This window comes from Malus domestica, chromosome 02 (assembly GCF_042453785.1).
Source record: "Malus domestica chromosome 02, GDT2T_hap1".
Classification (NCBI taxonomy): Eukaryota; Viridiplantae; Streptophyta; class Magnoliopsida; order Rosales; family Rosaceae; genus Malus; species Malus domestica.
This window is the reverse complement of record NC_091662.1, coordinates 31,809,508-31,826,205: the sequence shown is the minus strand read 5'-3', so window position 1 is coordinate 31,826,205 and position 16,698 is coordinate 31,809,508. Positions and strand designations below refer to the sequence as shown.

General features: G+C 37.7%; 2 protein-coding genes across 2 annotated transcripts; both read right to left on the bottom strand.

The window, feature by feature from the left end:
* Positions 1 to 2,817: 2,817 nt before the first annotated feature.
* Positions 2,818 to 5,151, bottom strand: LOC103407380 (pentatricopeptide repeat-containing protein At1g11710, mitochondrial). Its single transcript, XM_029094995.2, has one exon. The coding sequence runs from the start codon at positions 4,969 to 4,971 to the stop codon at positions 2,974 to 2,976; it is 1,998 nt and encodes a 665-aa protein (XP_028950828.1). The 5' UTR covers positions 4,972 to 5,151; the 3' UTR covers positions 2,818 to 2,973.
* A 1,767-nt stretch (positions 5,152 to 6,918) lies between these two features.
* LOC103418531 (chlorophyll(ide) b reductase NOL, chloroplastic) lies at positions 6,919 to 16,124 on the bottom strand. Its single transcript, XM_029094987.2, has 13 exons — positions 15,714 to 16,124; positions 14,512 to 14,580; positions 13,229 to 13,290; positions 12,948 to 13,034; positions 12,683 to 12,750; positions 12,528 to 12,576; positions 12,366 to 12,451; positions 10,737 to 10,794; positions 9,619 to 9,669; positions 8,023 to 8,073; positions 7,898 to 7,939; positions 7,342 to 7,452; positions 6,919 to 7,192 (listed from the first exon to the last, which is right to left on the bottom strand). Exons 1-13 carry the CDS (start codon positions 15,997 to 15,999, stop codon positions 7,145 to 7,147), a joined length of 1,068 nt encoding a protein of 355 aa, XP_028950820.1. The 5' UTR covers positions 16,000 to 16,124; the 3' UTR covers positions 6,919 to 7,144.
* Positions 16,125 to 16,698: the final 574 nt, after the last annotated feature.

Sequence of the window (16,698 nt, the reverse complement as noted above, 5' to 3'; positions counted from 1 at the left end):
GCCTATGAATATTCACTGCATTATTTTATTTGTAATCATAGTGGCTGAGAATCTAAACACTGATTGATGTCAAAAATTATGAAGCTAATTATGTTTGTGGTGATTAAATCAATACACCTACTTACTTAGTGCGCATGTAACTTTTCTTTGGTTCGTTTTAGTGACACCTCACAAATTATTATCCACACTTTACGTACTGTAAACATTCTGCATTTACTTTTAGAAAGAGAAAATACTTTAATACGCGCATTTTAACTTCCAAAAAACCCTCATACCCCCACACTTTAGGCATACGTCGATCTGGGATTTTAGGTTTCCATCCAGAGATGATCATCTATTGCTAATAAACGGATTGGCTGCAATGTTTGGCTGATCATCTTTGATTAGTTTGCACTAGTCATTTTAAACAAAAGTACCATATATTTCTTGGTGGTTTCGCGGGAGAAATGTGAAAACATCATCCTAATTCTTTGAGAAACATCAACATGTTTAGTGCTTTTACTGTGTTTCTTCAACCGCGATACCGTAGAAAAACATCATATATTTCAAGCATAATTTAAGTTTTTGACATTTGAATTTGTAGGTTGTATTTAGAAGTAAAAATTTAAAGTGTAGTCAATAATTTGTGAGGTGCCAATAAAAAATAAAAATAAAACTAACAAAAAGTCCAAAAAAACTTTAATTTTAATGAAAAATGACAAATAAAGGTATAGTGAATAATACCAGGAAAAGGTAAAAATATGATTTTTCGTTAAAAATGAACCGGTAGTGTTGCGTTAAAACTCCCATAAAAAATCCATCTATATGTTTATGTTTTAGTTCTTCGATTGGAGCGGCTCATTTGGTGGCGACTTTTGTTCTAAGACATGGTGGTTCATTTGGTGGCGGCAGCTATATTGGATGGGCAGCGATCTTGTTGGCCTCCCAATCAAACTAGCATGGAACTTGTATATATATAGAGCAGGCATGTCTTCCCAATCAAGCACCTGCATAAACAAAATGTCATTCACCAGAGGTTTAAACCAAGACTCTCAACGAGTGGATAAGCATTCTACAGTTTAGGGTACATCAATCCCAAACTGACCCTTTAACCCTAAACCCTTTCAAAATTTGCACAACAATCCCAAACTGGCCCTTCGTCCTTACAACAAGTAAAGCTCGTCGCAGTTAACGTACCCCATAAGAATCGTGATAAATGCCAAAGGCCATAACAAAATTTTCAGTACTATAATTTTTAAAGCTTCACAGTTCACAATCACAACGTTAATCCAAATAGAGAGTAAGATAACATTTACGGAAGTAACAATGACAGAAGCAATAAAAAAAAATCCTTCATTCAGTTAATTAACAAAAACAATTAACCGAGATGAACCTACAACAATACTAATAAACAACATCGAAATTCCATTTTAATCAATCTACAAATCCAGAACAGAGTACAATGGAATATGAACTCAATTCGGCGGAATCAAATGAGGGTTTCAGACATTTACCTGGTAACAGAACCAGCAACACTAAGAACTAGTGATCTGTCTGTAATCTGTATTACCAATTCCGGAGCCTGTATCTTTTGCCTTCAGTAATCTGTATATCTTGCACTTCATCACCTTCGGTCCTCTTGAATACATGCCTTCGGTAAGTAAAGCTGAATGCCTTCAGTTTTTTTAACTAAACTAGGTCCACCCAAAAACCATATGTGACGTGTTCGTCAAAGTACAATAGTACATACAAGAATACAAAAGCCAAGGCCTCTGAATTATTATATACCACTTGTTTCTTTTATATTTATAAATGGCAAAATAAATAGAATGAACGCTCAAATCTAATCTTGTAACTCGAACTCATCGAAGAGAAGACAAAAACACTTTATGGCAGGAGAAAAGTGGGGGTGACCGGTATTGAACAAAGGACCTCAAATGCATGAGTAAATGATCTTAATCACTTGAGCTACAAGACACGTCATCTACTTCTTCGTTAGGAAAGATTAAAGTATTCTATTAAAACTAGCAAAATACTTGAAGTAGCGAGAGATTTCCTATGTTAACGCATTTAAAAGGTTAAGCAAATGATCTTAATCACTTGAGTTACAAGACACGTCATCTACTTCTTCGTTAGGAAGATTAAAGTATTCTATTAAAACGAGCAAAATACTTGAAGTGGCAAGAGATTTCCAATGTTAACACATTTAAAAGGTTAAGCAACATAAAAATTGAACTGCTACCACCACGAGAAAATTCACAATCATTCCATCCCTTGAAACCATCAGATTATCGCTTTCAAACCCTCACATCGCTGTGGACAAAAATCAAAAGAAAATTAAAAAAATCTCAGCGGCACAAAGGAAACAGAAACATCCAGATGAGACGAATTTTTGCACGTCTCAAAAGAAATAACCCCCAAATTTTCACTAATGAGTACACAACCAGAATATCTAAGCCTACAAGTTTCCAGTGGCCACTGAGTTATAAATTGCTATGGAATATCAGCCAAAGGATGACAACTTATCAGTGATTGCATACAAGTTTTAACAAACAACTTATGTGCATGGATTCATATGTTAAGGGTTACCGTTTGTTATCTATATGGATGTAGTCAGCAGACGAGTAGCATATAAAAAAAGGAAAACTAATGAAAAGGGCTCGAAAACTTTGAGTTTTAATGATAAGGACAAAATAAAGGGTAAAGTGAATAGTACTAGGATTGACTTTTTAGTGTAAAAATGTGGTTTTTCGTTAAAGTGAACAGTATCGGGTGCTTTTCGTTAAAGTTCCCTATAAAAAAATGATGTATTAGAAAAGATAACTTACATGCCTGATATAAACAACGTTGAATATGTGTGATTCTTGTTACTTTAGAAAGTCCAGCACTTGTTACTTTAGAAAGTCCAGCACATTCTCTATGCCCCAAGTCGCCTAAAACACAAACGATACTAGATGACAGAGAACAAATATACACCTTGCTGTACTGTTGAACTCAACCCACTGTGCTAATCTTTGAATTTTCTTCTGGAAGATATGGACAGACAATATCTGTGTACGTTTGCCTATCAGGAATTACTCCCTCAATTACCATGTAGTCATGCAATGCAATGACTTCTTCGGGGCTGCAATTCTTACTCAAATTGGTAATGAGTGTGGTGTATGTTATAAAATCAGGAACCACACCCCTTGAAATCATTACCTTCATAAGTTCTTTTGCTTGTTGAATACACCCAAACTTGCACAAAAAGTTGATCAATATATTGTAGGTGACTATATTCAATGAAATTCCAGCCTTTTCCATTTCCCAAAGCAAAACAAACGCCTGATCAATCATCCCACTAATGAAATACCCGTTTATCATTGTGTTATAGGTTATAATGTCAAGAACATCCATCCTCTGTAACGAATCCATCAAAAGTTTTGCAATATCCACTGATGCCTCTTTGCATAACCCGTTGATAACAGAATTGTATATCACCAAATTAGGTTTTTCCTTCCCCACTATCAGTTTTTCATAAATCTGAACTGCATTTCCTATGTTCCCTTCTTTGAAGTGGCAATCAATCAAAGTGCCATAGGTGATGGTGTCAGGAAGTAAACCACGAACAAACATGCTGCCCATCAATTGCTTGGCCGCTCTCAAATTTTTGCTTTTGCACAGATAATCGATCAGGATATTGTGGGAGAAAACATCCTTGACGAGGTTCTTCTCAAGGATGTGTCTATGAAATCTAATTGCTTCCGTCGCAAGCCCATTTCTAGAGAGCCCCTTGATGAGGATTGAGTAGGTGAATTGATCCGGGCATATATTCCTCTCAATCATGTCAGACAACAAGGAAAAAGCTTCCTCAGTATCTCCTTCTATGCAAAGCCGATGGATAATTGAATTGTAAACAACAGGATTAGGGGTCAAACCCCTTTCCACCATTTCATCGCACAATTGAAGTGCCACCTCCAAACTCCCCCGTCTTGCATATCCATCTACTAGAGTTGCATAAGTCCTCAAATTGACCGGAACACCTACCTCGGTCATTTCAGCACAGATTTCTTCTGCAACCGATAAACCACCAATTTTGCAAAACCCATTGATGATACAATTGTAAGTAACTGAATTGGGCGTAACACAGTGCTCCGACATTAGCCCCATCTTTCTCAAAACCTTCAAAGCAAGTTCCATATCACCTATCCTGCATGCTCCATCTATAATCATGTTAAAAGTAACAACACTAGGCCAAACTCCACTCTTCAACATCCGATAATATGCCGACATTGCTTCTAGTAACTTGCGTTCCTTACTAAGAGCATAAATAACCAAATTGAAGGTATTAACATTTTCAACATACCCATATGAAAGCATTTCCTTATACATCTTCCAAAACCTATCAATATCGTTCAACTTAATCACATGGTTAAGAAAGTTATTCCAAGCGTGAATCGAAACCCAATAACCATCCAGTCTCAGCTTCTTGATCACCTCATAAGCACCGTCGGAGTCCCCGAACTGAGTACAAGCCCTCACAAATGCATCAAATACTGCAGCGCTTGCACAACCACAACCTTCACCACAACTATTACTCAACCCTTCCAAAACAACCAATGCGGGCAAACCGTCTGCCCCCATTAGACTCTCCATAACAGACAAGGCATCATCGTACCTCCTAGAATCGATCAAAACATGAATTACAGTACAAGAAGATTCCAAAAACTGAGGAAAGTTCCTGTTCCTGTTCCAGCGAACCCAGTTATAAAATTCTAAGGCCAACTGCGGCGAGTTCCGAAACTCGCGAACAACACGGCTGACTAATGAACTGGTTAGACAGTGGGATATCTGCTCTAAGAGTTTCCATCTCCTCTGTCGAAGATTAACACAAACTGCTTTGAAGACAATGTTGTCGGAGTTTGGGGGTGAGAAATGCTTACTTGCGTGAAGACCGCGGCAAATCAGACGGCTTGTTTTGGGCGGAGAGAAGAAGCTTGGAACCCAGTTCATCAAATAGCGCCGCCGTTTCTGGAACAAAGCTTGAGACCCCAAATCCAGTGCATCATCACCATTCACTTCGCAGATTGTTTCGTTTCTTTTGTGTTCTTTTAAGACAACAGTGAGATACTGCGAAGAAGGGGGAGAGCCGAATGTCACAGAACTTCTACTTCTACGGGGGAAAACACAGTTTCAGTCTTTTTTTTTTTTTGTTTAACCTAGAGCTGTAGATGTTGGACTTTGGGCTTTCTGAGTAAGCTCAAATAGGAGAGATTTTCAAACATGTCCGAACCCGATGGACTTGGATTGTCTACCCTCCTATTTCGGTATCCTCCCGTGCCCTCTTGTTTTGTGTGATCACGGTTAAGCCACGTCAATATTTTATATTATTTTTTTATAAAAATAATAAAACAAAAAGAAATAGTAATATAAAATGTTGACGTGGCTTAACCGTGACCACAAAAACAGGAGAGCATGGGGAGGGCACCAAAATTGGAGGGCAGACAATCCAAGTCCGAACCCGATACGTCTTGTTATTATAAAAGTGGGGAAAAGTTGTTTCTTTTAAGTATTTTTTTTATTTGTATAACAACATATAACATAGAGGTCGCACTTGGTGCGATGGCAAGTGCCTTCGTCCATGAGCGGTAGGTCTCGGGTTCGAGACTTGGGAGCAGCCTCTCCATAAATGGGGGTAAGGCTAGCCGACATTCACCTCTCCCAGACCCTGCGTAAAGCGGGAGCCTTGTGCACTGGGTACGACCTTTTTTATAACAACATATAACATATTACGTCGGGTTTTGGTAAAAAAAATCTTTCCTCAAATACAAAGCAACTTACATAAAATAAGTTTGAAACTGTGTGATGTGTTAAGTTAATAATATAATGTTATGTGTTGAACAACTAACACATGTCACTGTGTAGTGAAAGGGATGTCACGGTGGTAGTAAAAAACTATCCCAAATTGGTGAAATTTTGTAGACATATGGATTATGATTATGATGAATGGTAAAAGATTACTTCAAAACATGTATAGATATATTATCTTTCATATTCTATTTGTCCTCGCATACAGTGTGCAAAAGCGATATACAAATAAGCATTGCGGATATAACGAAGCCCGGCCTGCCTTTTGTTTGTCAAAATTTAGCACCTCCCAAGACAAACGCTCAAAGAAATAGACAAGAACGCTCAATATTTAAATTTTAGTTTCAAGAGGCTTTTGTATAAGCAAATATAGGAATCAATGAAAGAGGCTTTGGTAGAATCTCCTTGTAGAGGTGCAATGTGTCTCTTCTAACCATCATCTCGCATTGGGTTACAACCATGAATAAAGAGTTGCAAATTAATAGCCCGTAAATTTAATAAAATTTCTTTGCATCTAAAAATGTTACACCTATCACATTTTGGGTTTCAACTTCAATCCTACGTAGCATTCAGTGCGACGAGTTTTTAGCCGTTATATTAAATTTTCACAATTGTTAAATTTTTTATTTTCAATCTTGACCATTCATTTTCATATCACTTAATGTTACCTACCATTAAAGAAAAATTGCATATTTTCTATGCCACATTTGTATCATTCCTCTAATAAAGATAAAGACGAGACCTGACAGTATTGTTCAGACCTACCGCTATTAGAGAAATAATACAAATGTTGCATGCACAATGTGATGATTGTAGCATTACTATAAAAAAGTCTTGTGTTGTCTCTTCATATTGTTTTCTGGCGTCCATATAGTGTTTGTATTGAGGTACTCCATACAGGCATTAGTTTCATTAAAAAGAGACTAGCATGAGGAGTGCAGATTCTTGAGTTGAGATGCTAACTATCCACCATACAGTAAATTAAAGATTAGAGCTGAGAATTCCATCAACTCCCAAACTTTGGGGTCTATTGATTCATCGAAAAACTCATGGAAAACCAACATAACGTCATCTGTTAGTTAGACCGAGCAATTAATGTAAGTGGTGGATTGACTTGGTGGTTAAGGTCTTCCTCTTCAACCCACTGTTAATCGTTTCAATTTTAGCTGTTAAGTCGCCTACCTATAATACAATTTATCTAAGGAAACATATACCTAACCAAAATACGTTAAACTTCAAAAAATGTTTGAAAATATTGTTATACAGAATTGGTAATTTACATTGAAAAGTCGGATAAAAAGATCCATTAAGATGCTATTCAGTCTTCAAGTACATACCTGTTTCTTCTTGCTCCAAAAGCAAATCTCTGTGGATTAAAGTGAAAGGGAAAAAATATGGTGACCACGTATTCACAGGTAAAAATGCTACAACAATGAGAACGTATATAGAAACGACGTTAGGAAGTTTGAGTTTTTATTTATTTATTTATCTATTTTTTATGTTTGTTTACTTAACTGAGAATATCTGGGAGTAGGCTTTTATCCCAGTTAGGAAACGAATGTATGTAGGCTTCATTGACCCATTGGCAGGGACGGATCTTATGTTTGGAACCAGGTACTCAGCGACCTGTGACACCCATGTAGAACACACAAATAAGATTTTAAGGAAGGAAACTACGATATATAACTCAGAAAGAGGGGAGATCGAGAGAAGAAAAAAGTTGATGCAGTTTACGCATACCGCCCTATACATATCTACTTGCATGCATGAACATAGATGTGATTGTGCATGAGTGTGTCTAGTTTGGGAAGATTAGCTCTCAGACCAAACAGGATTTGAAATCCACTGTGTTATATTCCATTGATACGTACCCAGAGACAAAATGCTATTTTTCCCAAGGAGCTTCACTTAATTGAAACCATACAACATACAGATACATCATAACCTTAGTATTTTGTGACCATAAAAAATAAAATTCACTGTGAATGACCACTAAACGTTCAGTCGTAAAACAAAAGCATCATAGAGGACTCACATATCACAAATTCATGAATGATGAATGAAGTCTTACCACTTCAGGTGGTTCTGCCAAAACATTAATGAAAAACTTTGCCTGCGGAGAACAACATGTTCTATTAATCAATCAGAAGTACACAGATGTTTATTAAGAAAAAAGTTCTACGAGACTTATAGTACCTGCTTCGTAGTTGCACCAGACATGAGAAGATCAGTTGTAACCATTCCTGGCTGCAACACCACACATAGGCTTCGGTAAAGGAAAAAACAAGGAAATATTTTCCATAACCAAAGAAACTAAATGGCATCTATCTAGAAGAAAGTCATTGCATTTCTTCATGACAAGCATATTTCATAATGGGATAGTATGCATAGAGGGGAAAGCTTAGGTGATATTGAAATATATACGACACAAACCATAACATATAATTCCATGGTTGAAAGATTCACATAGAAGATTGTGCAAACTAAGCATGATGATATGACTTATGACATCTAATTGACATATTTCAAATTAGTTGATGACTCCGGTTTGACTTTTCTTCTCTTTTCAAAATCAACCATTACAATGAGTAGAGGTGGGAGTGGGTTGGTTTGGTTCGGTTATGGACCAAAACAACACATTGAGCTGCCGATGGAGAAGATTCTGACACCAATGCCGAGCTGCAAAGAGGTTGAACCGGTCATGATCTGTTAACTAAAGAATGTCTGCTGTGACTCCATGAGGCAATGGTGCGACTAGACTTGAAGCAAACAGGTGGCGACAACGAGAAGAGTGGAGAACCTGCGGTGATGCCGATATGGGAGGAGAGAGAGAGAGAGAGAGAGATGATGGTGGTGGCTCAGACGAAAGGAGAAGGAAGAGGAATAGGGTTTGTGGTGTGCAATCACCCACTATGCATAACATGGTAAGAACTTGACTGCCCACTGATAGTCTGATAAAGGTCATACCCAGTGCACAAGGCTCCCGCTTTACGCAGGGTCTGGGAGAGATGAATGTCGGCTAGCCTTACCCCCATTTATGGAGAGGTGAATGTCTGGGAGAGGCTCCCACTGATAGTCTGATATTTAGACAAAAATAATTTTATATAAACTAAGCCTGGTTTGGTTAACCGGTGGTTTAAGTTTTGCAAACTGCTACAAAACCAGTTTACTTCCTGTCTGGTTCAGTTTTCGAACTGAATTTGACAAATTTGATATTAAAACATGCTAGACCAGACCCATCGGTCCGGTTCGGGACAAGCTCTAAAAGTCACCATGTACTTTTGACTTTGTTGCAAATGAACAAAACAAACAAATTCAACCTGATCCAGTTAAAAACTCTCCACTTATGTAATGAACCAAAGAGCATCTAAAATGAAATATTCAATTTTTATTTTGATGGCTAACTGAAGTATTCATCTGATGACATGGAAAACTGAATAGAGGATACAATTAATGCAGCATGTGATATCACAATAGTAGAAACACAAAGTTTTGATCCCGCAAGTTGAACATTTAAGTATTTGGAATATTTTTTTCTGAGAAATAAAACAAAAAAGAGGTCGCACTTGGTGCGATGGCAAGTGCCTTCGCCCATGAGCGGTAGGTCTCGGGTTCGAGACTTGGGAGCAGCCTCTCCATAAATGGGGGTAAGGCTAGCCGACATTCACCTCTCCCAGACCCTGCGTAAAGCGGGAGCCTTGTGCACTGGGTACGACCCGACCTTTTTAGAAATGAAACAAAACAAAACAAAAAATAAAAAAGGAACAGAGAATGGAATTACGAATTACATACCGAGAGGTTATGCACTGCAACATTTTTGACATCCTGCATCTGCAGTTCTGCCTGCGAAAGTGTTAAGAATTACGTATTGTAAATTCAGTTGGGAGCAGATTTGAATAATATAGTGACATCAAGACACCACAATTAAGCTTTGGGGGAGACACTGAGAGTAGTGATCGTAAATATCAGGCTTGACCTTAAGTTTTACCACTCATATTTTGAGGAATTGATTCATGTGTTTGGGATTGTGGATGCATGCCTAAATAGTATTACTCCTTGTTTGCAGAGTCTGTTTGCAGAGGGTCTTATGGATGGTTAGTTTTGAATAAGAAGGCTGCGACTTTGTGTTTTTGTGCACACAATATCAACTTAGAAGACGTTTGGTATCCTTCCTGGCTTCTTCTCATGTCATTACAGATTCTTTTAAGAAACAAAAAACAAAAAAAAAAAATCAAAAAAATTTGAAGCGGTACAACATGGAGACCCTGGGATTCACCAAACTAATGAGCAACTAAACCAAAACCATCGAAAACAAAACAAATGACAACTAATTTATAACAGCAGCCCAATTTGGTATAATAGCATGAAAGAAACACTCTAAAACCAAAAGGAACTGATGCTCACAAGGATATCTAGCAGAACTCTTTCCTATAGACAACCCCACAGTCGCCCCCCTTCTCAGGTGTGAGTTCTTATATGGACCGACACCATTTGAACATACCCATTGACTGAAACAGCAGTTCATATTTTTGCCCATTTAGAGCATCCAAAACCCAACAGGTAAAATCTAGATCTTAAGTATAGGCAGGTTAGATGGTAATACTGTGCTCTTAACTTTCAAACGTAAAAATGCTCCATGGAAGAACAACAGTGGCACATCCATATGTTAATTGTAATATTGTGGACAAACTCATGTGGCTTCTTTCCATTGAGTGATCAACCTGATTTATGTATTAGTATGGTGGGACCCACTAACAAGAATTGTTACAAAATAGAATGCATCTCAAGTATTTGGGTACCAACAACTTAAAAAGCAGGTGACTGAAGCAAGAATGCCAATGATAAAGAAGAAGACGACCTGTGACCTCATTATTTCACAGCCCTTAACAATTGAAACAAGTTGAGAGTACCTGCAATGATTTTGTTAAATGCACCACGCTACGCTTTGTTGCCCCGTATGCTGCAAACCTACGGAAATAAACAAAAGAAAGAAACAACCATCATGCAATGCTCACCGAGAAATTGAATCTTAACGCATTGATGTTGCATGCATGCACCTAAGAGATAATAGAATGCAGCTAAGCATACAATGTCTTACATAATGATGAGAAATAAGAGAATTCAGTTAACTATATAATGGCTTCACTTTAAAATGATACATAGAAGGTTAACGGAAGACCTATTCTAATCACCAAAAGTGGCAGTGCCAGTGGCTGGGTGGTCCTGGTACCAGTGTCATCAAGGTGTTGAAGCTCCAAATGTAGTTTCCATGATAGAGGAAGGGCAGCATGTGAGATGGCTCAGAGTCATGGTACCAAAATGGATGTGAATGCTGACGATAAGGTTATGATGATCAAACTGACACATGCTGGCAGAAGCTAAGACTGGTGGCGAGCTAATGATTTTGAAGGAAAATAGGGATACGTGAAAAAAAAAAAAAAGGTCGTACCCAATGCACAAGGCTCACGCTTTACGCAGGGTCTGGGAAAGGTGAATGTCGGCTAGCCTTACCCCCATTTATGGAGAGGCTGCTCCCAAAGGGATACGTGAAAGTAATAAATAAATAAAAACAAGGATAACCAAAATTTTATTTCTATCCCCATGCACTCCTTTATGTTAATAAAAGAATTATGTTCCTCTCAATTTTCTTTTTCTAGGAGAGAATGTGGGGGTGAGGATTGGAGATCAGGAAGTACCAAAGAGTGAGCGCTTTCGTTATCTTGAATCTATCTTGCAAAAGAACAGAGAATTGGGAAGAGATCTCAACAATAGAATACAAGTTGGATGGATGAAGTGGAAGAGTGCATCGGGCGTGTTGTGCGACCGATGTATGCCACTAAAGCTCAAGGGAAAATTTCATTGGACGGAAATAAGGCTAGCAATGGTTTATGGCATAGAATGTTGGGCGGTCAAGCATCAACATGTGCAAGAAATGAGTGTAGCGCAGATGAGAATGTTTCGTTGGATGTGGGGTGGGGGCACACAAGAAAGGATAGGATTAAGAATGAGGATATCTTAGGTAAAGTAGGAGTGACCGCAATTGAGATAACATGCGAGAGAATCTGTTAAGGTGGATTGGACGTGTGAACCAAAGACCAGATGCTCCAGTTAGAAAATGTGATTATGAAAGCTCAGTGTAGAAGGGGTAGAAGAAGACCTAGGAAGGCTTGGAAAGAGACTAAGAAAAGACATGGAGTACTTGGAGCTAATGGAAGACTTGGCGCAAAACCGAGTGTAGTGGGGTTCTAGGATTCATACAACCAACCCCACTTAGTGGGATAAGGCTTTGTTGTTGTTAGGAGAGAATGCTATTTGCCTAGACATGGTGCTAAGAGGATAACCATGCATAACTCGGACAAAGGTGTAACATCTTGCTAAACATTCTGATTAGGAAGTTTCAAGGTGCCCACTTGTGTGTGGCTGTGTACTAGAAAACCTCCATATACTGTTACCACTCTGTCAACGAATGGTTGTCCAGACAAGATAAAGGCAAAAAAGTAGAATAGAAAAAATATAGCAAGGAGAAACTAGTATAGGACCTTGGGGTTGGTCTTCCATCAGAACCAGCTCCATCAATGTTGAAAATATGTCCACCTCGAGGCTGGTTGAACATCATTTTTATTGCCTAATAAACAAAACAATAATCATGCATGAGACTCAGCTTACATGCACCTTACTTAAAAAAGAATGGAATTTTCTACCTCACGGCAACATAACATCAAACCAAGTGTATTCGTAGTGACGACTTCACTGCATGTAATGAGTCCAAGTTAAGAATAACCATAATGATTAAATCTATGGTAAAACAAAAAGAAGTTTAATTAAATTGTAAAACAATGAAGGAATGGATAATCACATCAGGTCTTCATCCGAAGCCTCTGCCAGTGGTTTATAGCTATACGCATTTGATCCTGCATTATTAATCTGCATCATTCTCACAAAAAAGGTAAGATAGAATTATACATTCCTCAAAGTAACAAAATCAAATATTTTTTTTATGATGCACAAGATGAATTCATAAGGACAAAGGGAGATTGGGGAATGGGAAAAGCAAGGGCACTAGTCATTGGGAAAATATTTAAATGTTGTGGGTGACAAAGAAAAGAATATGGTATTAATACCCATATATCGATGTACTTAAGGTTTTTTTGTGCAAAAGCAACTAAGTCTTTCACATCCTGCCCTTCTCTAACATCACAGTTAGTACCCTGTAAAGAAAGAAGTGAAATATGACTAAGAAACAACAGCATGAAGTACAAGAAACAACAGCATGAAGTACAAGAAACAATGTAAATAGCAGGAATGAAGACACAAGAGAGAACTATCACATATACTCACACGCAAACACATATATTAGAAAAAATATTCCATAATTAAACTGGAAAAGTATCAAAGGAGGTACCCACACATGCTGCTCCCCAAAATCCTGCCTAAGGCTCTGAACAGCAGCATTAACACGTTCAGCTAGGGATAAAAGTTTCAAAAGAGAAAAACGCTAAGCAGGTAATAAGACCAACTACCATCTAGTATTCAATAGTAAACATGAAATAAATTCTCATATTGCAACTTCTGCATCCCAATAAGTTTTTATACTTCCAAATGGATTTTAAACATAATGGCAAAAGACGTATATTCAATAAGAAAGTAAAGCAGCTATTGAAATTGCAATGTAAGATCAGAAGAAAAACAGAAGTGAGCCACAAAATCTTTCATTAATTGCATGATATAGAAGCAGATCCCAAACTACGCACTTTAAATCGCTTAAATATTGTTCTCATTTTTCCAAGGTAAGTTGTGCATGGGGTTCCACACAAAACTTCTAATCTCTACGCTCTTATAAAATTCAGTATGCAGAATGGTGTTTATGCATTTCCAAAGAAGAAAAGTTTTAATATCTACAATTGGTCTGATCATCTTGAAAATATTGGATTATTGGATATATAAGCATCTTGGGCTACGTGTTCTTATTATGAAAGGTCCCTCTTTAGTTATGTCTTTACGATGGCTAAAGAAGATGTCATAGCACACATGCACTTGATTGGATCATGTTTATAGGTAACAATCTCAAATAAGTCCGAATCAAACATTCTGTTTGTTGAAGGAATATGCATGGACCTATAGAGACACAAATCTGTGATTTCATCAATTATAAAGCCCCATCTCGTGTTTTATTAGATTTGGACCAGTTTGACATTGTAAAAAAACTGCAAGAGTATATATGTTGAGCTTTAACAATAAGAATTAAACCTGAATGACAGCCAAAATAACAGGGACAAAAGTGCAACTTCACCTTACATTTCCAAAATCCATGTAAAATAGAGTGTAACGGTTGCACATAAAGATCCTTGAGGCACATTTTACTCCAAGGAACCTCTAGAGATGAAAGATTGTTTTACTTCAGTCCTATGTTTTGAAGAACTGGTTTCTTCGTTGTCCAAACATAGAATGTCAAGCATGCATCATAACCAAATCCCCTTGTCATGCTTTTAGATTATACATTGGAACATAATGTTTTCTTACTAGTCATCAAGTTCAAATGAGGCTTACAACCTCCAACATAATGTATTGATCATCAACATTTGCATATAGGATAAAAATCATTACATTTGACTACAAAATGTTTTGTCTTGAAGTAATGAATCATCTGCCAAGGAGATTTCAGGAACGCACAAAGTCATAAGGTACCTGATCTTGAGCAAATTACGACGTTATCCCCTGCTTTTAGAAACTCTTTGGCTAGAGCATATCCTATACCTGATTTTAAAATAAGGGGAAAACCAGAGCATATTGGAACTGAAAAAGGTATATAAAATAAATAAATTTGCTGGTCGCATAATAAACAAAAGAAAATCAATGTGAAACTCTGAATGCATGACACTGCAAGTGTGAGAACAAAGATGACTAGGTCTTGCCACGTCCCTAGTGAAGAAAAAGACCAAGTTGTCGTTTAGCTCCAACTGGCAACACCACCAAAATCATAGGCCTGAGCTGCGGGCTGTGGAAGACCCCAACCTTTGCTCAAACAACTTAAGCTAAGATGGTTAAGGTGCGGCGCAGGCAGAAAGTCAATTTAGCTCAAGAATAGGCAGAAAAGATAATTTAACATAGACACCAGCATAATTCAAAAAACATAGCTTGCAAAATTTACAGAAGCCAAGTCCCAACACAGAAAGGGTTCATAGATATACACACCTAGTCAGAAAACACCTTTGATGCCCACACCGATATAGAAAATCTAGTGTGCAATCCCTCAGCATACAAGTGCTCTCCTCTCAGTATAATAACACCCTCACCATGACCAATCAAAGGTAAAAAATACTCAATAAGTTTTACTCTTTCTTGAGTTCTAACTTCTAATTATCCTAAGCTTCCTGAAGCTGAGTTGACCTATGGAGGGTCCTTAGCCGGCATCACATAGGTGTCGCCAAACCCCAAAGCTTGTTCGCTTTGCAGGTTATTTCAGTCACTCAACTAGCGGCAGTTATTATTATTATATTTCAAGTATAAGTAGAATACAATCCAAGAACAAAATGAATGAAGTAATGGAAGAGCAAAAGATAGCTAATTTGCACCAAATGTAACGACATTGTCAATCAACACCGTCTTGTATTCGGATTTCTAAAATCATACTCTGGATTGCACAGGCTGAGGTTGCAGTGTCCAAACTAGAAAATGTCAGTCATAGCTCATGAGGCATATATGCAAACATGACAATTTCATGTGCGCGCGGAATGCACCGGCAGTCAGAAATTCAGAAAAAAATTCAATATAATATTCTTGAAAAGAGCAAACGCCATAAATATCCATATCAAAAACCCAACAGGAAGCAGCAACGGCAACCCAATATTTGTCGAAAAAGAAGAAAACACGAAAGAATAGTGAACGACCTTTCGTTGAGCCGGTGATGAGCACATTGTAAGGAGGAAGCATGGGCTCTCTGCTCTCAGAGTCGGAGCCGGAGTCAGAGGCGGAGGCGGAGGCGGAGGCTCTTACAAGCCGGCTGTCGGAGGTACTGAGACTGCCAAGGTTTTGGCGCCAACTAACGGTCGGAAAACTGCAACGGTCGAATTTAGGGAAATTGGGGTGCGGGTGGAATCGAGGAGGGTTAGAGTGATGGGGTTTGGAGGAGAGCAGAGGTGGACTAGATGCGCAGGTACAATTGTTAACCGCCATTTCTGATTTGTGGAATGGGGAACTGATGAGGCTAACACACGAATGAACGAGAGGATCAGGTCCGGATAATAGCGTCTTCCACCTTTCCTTGCTTACTTGGTACGACACCTTTCCTTGCTTACTTGGTTCGAATTTTGTGGAATAACTAATTCGATATTAAATTATTTTTTATTTTCTTGTGTGAATAATATTATTGTAATAAATTTAAAAAAAATGAATGAGAAGATGGATTCTATAAATTTTAGGGTTTAATTGAAAAATAAATATATTTTACAAGTAAAGGTGACCCGTATTCATTTATTTTCATTCCCATTCTTTTTCATAATATTCTCATTTATATTGCTAATAAGGACATATGTTTCTAACACGCCTCCTCTCTTTTTTATCTTCTACGTAATTTGGAGCATTTCCAAATTAGCTTCTTTCATGAAAGTTTTAAAGAAAAGGATGAGGACTTGGGCACAAACCAAAAGAGTATTTATCAAAAATAGTAAAAATTTAATTCTTAATTTTAAAAATATCACTTTTTATAAAAAAATTTAAATATATCCAAAAATTCACTTAAATAGATAAAATACTCTCAAATTTAATAATTAAATAAATTAAAGGCTTTTTAGCCACCGTCGCCTCAATGTCACATCCCGGCTCGGGGCGGATCACTTCTCGAGCCCATTCCACCACAGTAGCACGATATTGTCC